This window comes from Equus asinus, chromosome 12 (assembly GCF_041296235.1).
Source record: "Equus asinus isolate D_3611 breed Donkey chromosome 12, EquAss-T2T_v2, whole genome shotgun sequence".
NCBI lineage: Eukaryota > Metazoa > Chordata > Mammalia > Perissodactyla > Equidae > Equus > Equus asinus.
In genome coordinates, this window is record NC_091801.1 from 58,856,334 (window position 1) to 58,868,363 (window position 12,030).

Consider the following 12,030-nt stretch of genomic DNA (forward strand, 5'->3'; position numbering starts at 1 on the left):
GTTTTCTAATACACCCTACACATCCTTCATTCTATGTATCAGGCTTGAGCCTGAATTCAAAGACCAGTAGTTAGAACTCCAGTGTCTAAAGGCGGTAAAAGAATAATTTGGAAGGAACTAGGGGAATATAGTTATATGGTTCAAATTCCCACACTGTTTTCTAACTGTATATGCTGGAAATACAGAATTCTTTCTTCTTGCCTAATACTCCCTTTCCTCTTTTCGTGGCTGTCCATTCTTAAGAATTCTAAACAATCCCCATCAATCCAAGGAAAGAGGGTCTAAGGCAGGATGCTTCTATTCTTTATTTTTGTTTCTTCTTAAGCAAATACCTCTGCTCACAGTATGTTTTCCTTGAAAGTAATTTAACAGACTTTACCTATTTCAAATTCATCATCTTCTGTCAAAATTTCCGCATTGGGTACGGGCGGTGGAGGTTGGCACACTCTCAGTTGATAGGCTATAAAAATAGACAATGTTTATTCCTTCTCTGAGAAGGTATATATACTCAAATATGTGGGAAAAAATTATGCAAGCTTTATTGGTAAGAATCAAAATAAATTGTGGGATTCATCAAGTTTCAATTATTTATTTATTTTAAAAATAATGCTACATGATTGAGGGAAAATAAATCATTCCTTAGATGCCAAAATATTTTCCCATGGTAAGAATATTTAACCTTTTAACCCCTTATTTCTTACCCTCATTTTAGTCTTTCTTGTTATGTGCTTCATAACACCTGCTATTTTCTTTCTTGGTGTGATCACAATTTTGAATTATATATTCATGTGTGTTTACGCACTCAATGCCTATCTTCCCCAAGGTTCATCACATCCCCTGCACCTAGCAAAGTGCCTGGCAGACAGTTATAACTGCAAACAAGTATTCAATGCTTACTCTATTCCAGGAAATACTATAAATACTTTACTTACATTAACTCTATTAGCCCTCACAAAAACTTTATTTTATTACTTAATTTATGTGACTATTTCTATAATTATCCTTATTTTATAAAAGAGTAAAACTGTTAAAGAGACAAAGAATTTCTCCAAATTACACAACTATATTGTGGCAGATCTGGGATTTGAACCTAGTTAGTCTGGCTCCAGAGCCTTCCCTCATTATGCTAGCATGTTTATGAAATTTCTATTTGTTAAATTTCATATTTCTAATTATTTACATCACTTGAATGGGTCATCTCCTTAGAGTAGATAGATTACTATTTGGCATAATTTAAAGACCACCAAAAAGGGTCTCTGTGAATCTAAGCAAAATGACTACTAGCCCTATATATATCCATATCACAGTCATTTGCTTGAGTAAAGCCATGTTCTCACTAGGAATCTTTAAAAAATGTAATATACTCTTTTTCACTCAAGGAACATATTTTACACTATTATAAGTTTTGAAAAAAATATGTTTTATATACTTAATTTTATTACTTAAATGTAGGAGTCAATTTCTTTATGTAGCTCAACGTGCGGACAAAGAGAATGAGAGTTTAAAGACATAGCAACTTGTCTGAGATCGTGCAACCAGTACAGGGTTTAGCCAGGACTTTAGCCCATGTCCTCCACTTTCAAAGCCCATCCCTTCAATATTGCCCCTATTGTGAGAGCATTATGAGAGTACTGGGGAACATCAACTAGACTAGTTAAGGAAGACTACTGTAAAAGGAGATGAACGAGATAAATTTTAAAGAATAAGCTTTTCCCCTTCGGAAGGATAATCATGGACATTAAAGCATTTCAGATGGAGGAGGAAACATAAGTTTGAGCACTGATTCATCATCATGTAACAAACAGCCGTTTGTAAGAGGTTAATAGGCTAGTAAACTTCCAGGTTATTAATGACAGAAAAAAGAGGAATCATTTTCAAAATGTAGACAAAGAAGGATGAATTTAAAAAAAAATTGTTTCAATTTCCTGTGGTAAATTGTTGTCTGTCTCTCCAAACATCTTCCTTCCAGTACTTTAACCTGCTTATAAATGCACTCGCTGTGTAGGGATGTTAATTTGCAAGTAAAACATCACTCCACATAGAAGGGTTACCACTAGAAAAGAGAAGACTTGCTGGAAAGAAGCCTAGGGCAGAAAAACATAACCTAGGTTTCTGAGAAAACGTTTAGTTGAAAGTAACATTAGGAATTTTGAAAATCATTTTCCTGGACTTACACCTTAAAAGAGGTACAATTATCAAGGTAAAATGTAATTGTGAGAAATGTTAAAGAGGCAAGAGAAAGGAGAGAGGAAGATACAGTGGTCCCTACATGGAGAAATCCTTATGAGACTATGCTTTAAAGGAGAACGTTTTAACTGATCTTAAGGTAGAAAAGAGCTCAGTTCAGAAGTTGAGAAGTGTAGAGATGCCCATATGTGTATTATTTTACTTTTGTTTGCCTCTAAATTTATTCTTAATCTTTGTGCTACTCATAAATTATTTCATTATTTTAAAGAAGTACATCTTTTTATCAATGAAAAATCCGTAACTATTGTCATCTGTAGAACATGCTTAGAATGACCTAGATAATTAGGTTGCAGAGTTGAAAAGACTAGAGGTTGTAAATTATTGTTAATGAGGAATATGACGCTCAGAGATAATGTATTGTTTTCCGAAGACCACATGGCTACTGTGAGCCAAATTCCATCTTATTCATGTTCTTTACCTTTACCAGTAGTTTCATAAACTGTGTCCCTAGAGCCAAGGGGTCATCTTGGGGTCATGGAGGGTCTGAGGAGTTGTAATGTCCTTACCTCCCACCTCTACCTCAATAAGCGCAATTCTATTTTCATCAATTTTATATAGATTTGAATTCAGAATAAACTTTCCTTTGAACAAATTTTCTGCAGTCTCCACCTAAGTGCTTTCAGTGATTCTTTTGACTTATAGTTTGCCTTCATGTCTCAATCTTCAATTTTATATCACCCTGATAAACACCACTTCTGAGCTCTTCATTGTCTCCTTCCCCTCACCCTTTACTGCTATTTTCTCATCACGGAACTCTGTTTTGTAGCACATGTAATCATGACTTGTTTCAAAATTTATTATCATTAATTAGCTCACTTTCCATTGTTTGTGTCTCCATCTAGACTTTAAGCAACATAAGGGTGGAGACCGTTTATCTACCTTTTTCACAATTGAGTAATTAGCTTCTGTCACTACTCTTATAATCCAACAAAGATTTGCTAAATAACATACAAAACACAGCATTCCAAAGGAAGAAAGAGTCTGTAAACAAATAGTCTTCCCTAAAATGACTCAACTCTAAAATTGTAAATGGGGATAAAAGAGAGGCAATTGTGGGTCAGAGTGGTAGAGAATGGGATCTAAACAGGACCTGCTTGAGATGCTTTTCAAGGTTCAACTATGTAATTTTGATTACAGTGTAAAGGAGAAAGGGATAATGAAAGGAACTCCTTTGCATCTGTTTTTCTTTTGACTCTTGAAGACAAAGTCCTACAAAACGTTAAATCATAAACAGCTTCCAACGATTCTGTTTTCAATCTTCATCAGCTTCTACTAGTTTATTCATTAAAATAAGTATAAAATTTGTCCAGTGTCTTTCCATTCTTGCTGACAACATTTCAGTGAAGACCCCTGTCATTTCGTATCTGTGTTCTGGGTTGAATCGTGTCCCCCCATATTTATGTCTTTCCTGGAACCTCGGAATGTTACTTTGAAATAGGATTGTTGCAGATGCAGTAAATTAAGCTGAGATAATGTAGAATTAAGGTGGGCCCTTAAACCAGTATGAGTGCCGTCCTTATAAAAAGAGGAGACAGACACACAGGGAAGACACGTGATGATGGGGACAGAAATTGAAGTGATTTATCTACAACCTAAGGAATGCTAAAGATTTCCAGCTACCACCAGAAGCTGGAAGAAGGCAAGAAAAGATCTTCACCTACAGCCTTCAGAGAGAGCATGGCTCTCTTGACACATTGATTTCATACGTCTAGCCTCCAAAACAGTGAGAGAAAAAGATTTCAGATTGCTTCAGCCGCCTAGTTTGTGGTACACTGTTACAGCAGCCCTAGGAAACGAATAAACCTGTATTATTAAATTGGTCTACAGGATGTTCCTTGCCTTCTCCGTCTCTCTGGTACAATCCTTCCTACACTCAAGTGAAGTGGTAGAAGGGAATTAAGACATTATTTACGTGGAATCCACTGTGTGCAAAGGACTCTGCAAGGTACTTTACATGCGTTATTTCACTTAATCACCAAATTACTACATCAAGATATGTGTAAATATACCCATGTTGCAAAAAGGATAGTAAATTTCAGAATGGTTGAATTATCTGCCCAGTTCAGAAAGTCAGAATCTGAACCAAGTTCTCCTTGAAAACCAAGCACATTTCCCCCCACATTTACAGACAAATTAACCTGGATTGGAGAATTACTTTGATTCTGCCATTTCCTTATAATCAATTTACAGTGGCTTTTCATAGCCTACAGATTAAATTTATAATCCTAGACAAACCAAGTTTATTACCTTAATTCTCACCAGCTCCTCATCTGAGATGTCTGCTATATTTCACCTCAATTTTCCCAGTTCCCTTGTATTTGCCATGTTAATTCCATACGTCACACTGTTACTTTTGACAACCTTGCCAGCCTGGAAATTGGCATCATAGCACTTAGCATTTAGTGTTCTACAGTCTCGAATTGTTCCACCCTTATTCATGAATGCGTTAGTTCTTGTTTCATGTTTAGCTTGTGTGGGACTGTTGTGTACATATTTACATTTCCTATAATGTCTAGCACAGTTCATTTTGTTGTTTATTAAATATATATTATTGAGGGCCTACTACATGCCAGACACCACATCATATGTGCTGGGAATGCGACAGTGAATAAAGCAGACACAATCCTCCCCTTATAGGCACTAATTGTTGGTGAGAAAGATATCAACCAAATAATCTAATTAATGAGTAGAGTTTAACTAGTTGAAACAATGTGTGTGTGACTGCATGTGTGTGTGTGTGTGTGTGTGTGTGTGTCTTGGGGAGAGAGATGACACAGAGAAGAATAACCCAGGCAGAGTAATCAGCAAGTGTAAAACCAGCAAAGAGGAAGGCCAGGTGTGCTTGGGTGAGAGAGCCCACAGTGAGTGCGAAGGGATGAGAAAGAGGGGTAAACTGGACTAAATCCAATGGGAGTCTATGAGCCAGGTTCAGGATTTGTTTGTTTTAATCTGAGGCCAATAGGAAGCCTGTGAAGAGTTTTAACTCTGGGAGTAATGTGATCAAATTTCTCCTTAAAAAATAACTCTAGCTACAGTGGGGAAAATAAACACAATTGGAAGAGGACAAATGTAGATACACAGAGACTAGTAGAGAGTCCATATTGCAGCTGGTATTAAAGAAACAATTGTTGACTGATTCTAAAAAAACTCACAAGTATCCCCAAATGACTTGACATTTAATTGTCTTGATTATGATTTCCAAGGGTCTCCAACTTTGTTTAATTAACTTCAGCTCCATCAAATAACCAGCTTTTATTTTTAGCTGCAAAAAAATAGATAGTTCCCCTCCTCTACTTAAAGTTCACGTACCCCTGCTTTGTCGTATCACCCACCTATGATGTCATTCTCACCCCACAAAAACATATTAAACCACATCTCTTCACTTTCTCATGATAAATTTTGAAAAATCAAACCTGCCTACAACCTAACCCTTATCATAGTCTCTTATATTCCCTATCAACATAGCTCTCAAATGGTTGATGGTGTAACATTTGATAACTTGTCTAAAACTTTATATTATTTTTATCTATCTTGCTTTCTTGAAGCCTGTCCTCTTATCTCTTTTATAACTTTGTCCTCAGATGATTAAAATAGAGACATCTTCACTGATCTTGCTACCTAGAGTTAACCTCTTGCATTTACTCTCTTTCAGATCTCTCTATTTTCTCTTTGGCAATTTTCACAATCTGTAAGGATTCTTTGTTTAATGTTCATTTTCTCGCACTAGAATGTAAGCTGTGTGAGAGCAGGGATTTCTGTTTATCTTATTGACTGCTAACTCCTCAGGTCATAATACAGTACCTGGCATAGCAGCATTCAATAAATATTTGCTGAATGCTAGAAAAATGGAAGAATGAGTAAAAAAGTATGTACTAAATACATTCTTATGAAATTGAGTATGGACTTGGTTCAGAAGCTCTGGGTTTAAATCTTGTTTCTAATGTTGACAAATTGGAAAATCTTAGCAAGTTACTTACTCTCTGCCTCACTTTCCCCCATTTGTAAAATAGTAATGATAATAGCAATAATTTTATGCCACCTCAATGGGTGGTTATAAGGAACAAAATGTTTATATATGCAAAGTATCTGGAGCAGTACCTGTACATAATAACTATTCCATAAGGGTAAGCTCATATTATAGCAAATTGGAATTCCATTCCTTCAAGATATTTGGTGTTCAGAGATGAACAAGAACATTTGGTAAAACATTAATATTTTCTCATTTTCCCAAGTTTCACATTTTATTCCTGAAGGATTTTTTTTTAATAATGGTTTTTGTTGAGGAAAGTTGGCCCTGAGCTAACATCTGCTGCCAATCTTCCTCTTTTTTCCTCCCCAAAGCCCTAGTACATAGTTGTATATCCTAGTTGTAGGTCATTCTAGTTCTTCTATGTGGGTTGCCGCTACAGCATGGCTTGATGAGCAGTGTGTAGTTAGTGTCTAGGATCCGAACCAGTGAACCCTGGGCTGCTGAACCGGAGCGCATGAACCTAACCATTCAGCCTCGGGGGTGGCCCCCGCTGAAAGACATTTTGATTTAGCAGTTACTGAAATAATTATGAGCAAGGTTTAGGCATATTATCTAGGTTGGTAGGAGCAGGGTATAATCAGGCAATGGTGTAAGGTGTGATGCATCAGACGTAGCAACTGAAAGCAACGATGGGGAATTAAACACAGCTGCTCCACCTCTATTTCTGAAGGTGTTTCTATCAAACCAATAAACATCACTGAAAAATATATATTTTCCAATTTGTGTTGGGGAGTAATTACTTTTGTGGGCAAATGAGCCTGATCTACTATTTACTCTGGAAGCAGACTTCCTGTGTTCAAATCTTGGCTCTGCTACTTGCTAGCTCTATGACCTTAAACAAACTGCTAAGACTCCATGCTTCAGTTTTCTCATCTGCAAAATAAACATAAAATTAGGATTGAGTTAATACACTGTAAAGTGCCTACAATAGCACCTGACATATATTATCATTTCAAAGGGAGAGTACATTCCCTGTCTGGCAAGGGTTAACATGAGCATGGCTGCTGTGATGGCAGTTTTGTGCTGAACGCATATAATCTCAATCTGACACGACCTTACTCACAACGTGATGTCATTCAAACAGCTATCATCCATGTGACTTCCCTGAACACATCAAAACACTCACTTTATTTCTATTCTGATTTAAATTGGATATACTTTGAAAATGCTGATTCTTTATATGTTTTACATTCTCTATATTGTACTGTATTATAAACTCCTGGAGTTCAGCAACTCATTTTACAGTCATGTATAACGTATGCTGTACATGTTGGTGGTCTCAAAACTGTTAGCACAGTGCTCTAGAAATCATGTTCAATAAATACTAATTGAATTAAAACAATATCTCATCCTCTATAATGTATATACTTTTGTTACTTTGGAAGAAAATAAACGGGTCTAACATGAATATACCTAATATTGTATGAGTTGGAATCATAGATTGTTTGAGCTGGAAGTTACTTCATAAATCACCTATTCTAATCTCTTTATTTTGGGGGTCAGGGGCCTGAGGGAGGAGGAGACTAGATAAGTGAAATGGCGTAGACAAGGCCACACATCCAGTAACTTGCAGAACTGAAACTTTTAAATTGAGTCTTCTAAATTTTAAGTAGTATAAGCATATATTTCAGTCCTTGCTTTTCATGGATTGTTCCATTTAGAAACAGCTGTATGGTTATGAACATTAATAAAAAAAAGCTACATAAAATGGATATTTACACATTTAAAATACACCTTTTTTTTTTGGAGGAAGATTAGCCCTGAGCTAACTGCTGCCAATCCTCCTCCTTTTGCTGAGGAAGTCTGGCCCTGAGCTAACATCCGTGCCCATCTTCCTCTACTTTATACGGGGGATGCTTGCCACGGCATGGCTTGCCAAGCGGTGCCATGTCCGCATCCAGGATCTGAACCAGTGAGCCCCAGGCCACCGAAGTGAAATGTTGGAACTTAACCACTGCGCCACCGGGCTGGCCCCTTAAAATACACTTTTGATCTAAATCTTTCTTCTCTTTGGGAGATTTATTTAATTGACATGCCATTCAGCTTTAATACACCATTTACTATTTAATAACTACATGAAGGCATCATATTCTACATGATAGTGTCTTTTGAGGATAACTGTTGTTTGAATAGTGTCCTGTTTTCATTCAAATCTGTATAGATGTCTGGCTCCTGGTCTAACAAATTTGCTTCTTGAATTCACTTTAAGGTTTGATTCTGGCAATATTTTTTGGTTATTTTTAATTTCCTATTTTATTTGTAATGAAACATCCAACCCAATTCCAGAAAAGAATGCTGCATTTATCTGCTTCAGTTAAACTAAGCTACTAAAGGTTTCTTCTAAAAAAACCCCAGAATGCTGGCAAATTGCCATTCCTTCTCTAAACCAAATAGCCTGAGTGCACAACTTTTCTGCCAAGTAAGGACACAGTACTTCTTACAGAGGGAAAAAAAAAAATGTTCTATGTTCCCTTATAAACATTCAGCTCTCTATAACCACTAGTGCACTTCTGTGATGACCCAGATTAGTTCAAGCATGATAATTTCATGATTTGGGGAAGATTTAGAGGAGGAAAAACATTGATAATTACATGTTCAATTATGCAATTTTGGTAATATTATTTCAAAAGTTATATAAAATAAGTTTAAGCAGCTCCACTTGAAAGCAGAGTTAGGAGTATTTAAATAAATGCTCTTTCAGTTCTAATTAAGAGGGAAAAATAATACACAATTTTTTTCCATTTTTGAGAAAATCTGCTAGTGAGTTGACATAAGCCATACAAGGTAAGTTTCAGCAGTGCTTACAAATATCACTTTTGCTTCATTAATATTTTATAATCAGTTTGTTTCTCTGCCTATATAAGGGAGAATCCTAGAAATCAAGGGAAAATGGTCATCCCTGGATTTACAGATGAGACGAAGAAAGTCTCTATGATGAGGAATGGTTCAACAAGAGGTCACAGCTGATATTTCCCTAGAGATGGAGTAACAGAAGTATAGGAAACAAGTTTATTGGGAAATCTCCTGAATTATTCATAAGATAATTCCAATATCCGTGGCATGAATTGACTTCTCCATATTCAGGTAGCTAACTGAAAGTATCCTGCCTTAGTACTGAGCCCAGTGGAATCTGTGAGCCAATGGTCTCTTCTCAACATGGTTGAGTTACTGGATACATTAATAGATATCAGACCATATCAGCAATGACCATTTGTTCTTTGTCAGTCTCTATTTTCCCCTCCCTGTTCACTACCATAGTTTGGTTTGCTTTTGGCTATAAAGGAACATGCTACAACTATCTTTAACTATCACTTTAAACTATTCTGCCATTTGAAAAGAAAAGAAAACAAAACAAAACACAGCTCCTGTGTGCTGTCAGCTTGGAGCTGGCCTGGCTCTAACTAATAGGCCATGATTTTCTACTGTTGACCATAAACAATTTCACTAAAAACTAACATCAGATATGATAACTTTTTGACCCTGTGGAACAAGACAAAAACAAGACCTCTCCATAATCTTATCTGAGCACAGAAAAAAACAAGAAAACTATCCACATTACCAAAATGACCAAGATTCTTTCATCTCAGCTAGTATGAGCAAATGAGGCTTCCATACCAATTATACTCTTAGGTGTGTTCCATTCCTCCCACCTTTTAGAAAAAAAGTATTAAGATATCCAATTATAGAACAGCTCCAATTTTCTGACAGCATACAATCCAGAGGAAAAGCATGCTTCCTTAAACCTTTCTAGAACCATCTTGCACAGCCCAAATCCTATAGTAAGCCTCTTCTACTCCCCTTTTACTGAGATGCCACAGGGTCCCTCATGGTGTGTTGTCTTACTTGTTACAATGAACCAATAAACCCAACTTTGTTTAACTAAAGGTGTGTTCCCAAGGGACTTTGGCTTGAGGGGACTGACAGCAAGATATAGTAGAAAATAAATACTATAACTTATCAATGGATGTGCACATACAGCAAAATGTCAAAACACAGTAAGCAATTTTGGCCTGACTTTTAGTCATATAAGTAATCACTAAGTAGTCACTTAAGTAATAGCAAAGTCACTATCTTTTCCTCATAACAGTTTTACCAGTTTGGTTTTTTTAACTTCGGCACTTCGTATATACATATATACATATAATCATATTATGTCCATAGCCCCCAGGCTCTCTGGACCTCAAACAAATCAAACAATGAAAGGAGGTCAGGTCTTTAGGTTATGTGAGGCAAAGTGGTCACATAGTTCACAGCAAAGGCGATTTATGCTTTATATAAAATGTTTCCTTATATTTGCAGCAGTCTCTTTTAGGACGAGACTTCGTAGAGTTAAATATACTTGTCCCCAAATACAGCATTTATTGTAAAGGCAACATAATCTTAGAAGATGACCTAAAAGACAGTGCAGGCCTTTTAAATACATTTGTTAAAAATAACCTGAAAGTCAATACATAATCAACTCATTCTTTCACAGATGTACCAGTAATATAAAACAGTAGATGACATGAATTATTGTTATGCTCACTATAAAAATCTTCTTTATGTAAACTGAAGTTCCCTACTACTTTAATATTAGAAAAAGAGCTGCCCTGAATAATGGATTTAAACATTAAAATGATACTTTCTGTTTTGAATTAATAAATATATATTTTGGCTATACTATAGTCTCCTAGTTGTTTTGGATGGTAAAGTCAGACTCGCAGTAAAACTTATTTTCTCTTCATATAGTGACCATAGCACATTTTGAAAACTATAAAGAACAATATACTAAGCTGTGATAAACCTACCAACATACCATTGTTAGTTTGTACATCCTGGGTAAGAGAAGCACTAAAATGTTTGAAGCTCTAAGCTGTAATTAGGTAGGGTATTTTCTAGAAAATGAGATGACCTATCATCTTGCTAAAAATGAAAATCACTTTTGCTGAATTTTTAGAGAAAAGTTATATTTACCTGCCATTAAATATAACCAATGCATGAGATAATCAGCTTAGGACATTGCCTGGCACTTAGTAAGAACTCAATATATTTTAGCTGTTATTATTATTGCCATTGTCATTATTTAAAAGAGGTCATTCTTTGGAGTCAGATAGATGTATTTTGAATTCCAGGCAGCCCTTCTATTTATTAGTTCTCCTCTGGCTTTATATAGGTTACAAATTTTTTCACTCAGTTCTTTCATTATTACAATGGGGATAATAATACTTATCTTGCAGAGTTGTTACAAAAATTAGCAATAACACATAGAAAGCCTCTAGCATAGTGCCCAGCATATTAAGTTTTCAGTAAATGGTAGCTATTGCTATTATAGTGACTATTATACAAAATCAGTGTCTGCAAAAACAGACAGTTAAAACAGGTTTTGTGCAAATTACTTTCCTGGAGTAATTGATTAGGACTTATATTGTTATTATTTATGACCAAGCCAACCCCATCTTGACTGTATAGCAGATATCAAGAAAATTCAGCTTTTACTTTAGGGAATTATAATTATGGCCACAGAGAGAGACAAAAACATTTCCTCAGATGAAGAAGAAAAATAATATTTGAGATAAAGTGCTTCCACATTTATGCCTGTCCTATTTTTTCATTGCACAGGACTTTCATTTTGCAAAGCTTTTTATGAATGTTATTTTTGATCATGAAAGGCTTTATGAAGGTGATGTTTTATAAAAGAGAGATGGCTGGCTGGATCTCATAAAGGAAGTCAGGTTATAGAGGGGAAAAAAAAAAAACCTTTTTTCCCTTTTCAA

General features: G+C 35.7%; 1 protein-coding gene across 5 annotated transcripts in view; it reads right to left on the bottom strand.

Moving 5' to 3' along the window:
- The window catches only part of CSMD3 (CUB and Sushi multiple domains 3), a 1,176,027-nt gene that overhangs the window by 91,001 nt on the left and 1,072,996 nt on the right, over window positions 1-12,030 (bottom strand). For all 5 annotated transcript variants that reach the window (XM_044781000.2, XM_014843283.3, XM_070481504.1 and 2 more), the window contains one exon: window positions 380-460. In XM_044781000.2, coding sequence (XP_044636935.2) covers window positions 380-460 — 81 coding nt within the window. The remainder of the gene's footprint in view (window positions 1-379; window positions 461-12,030) is intronic.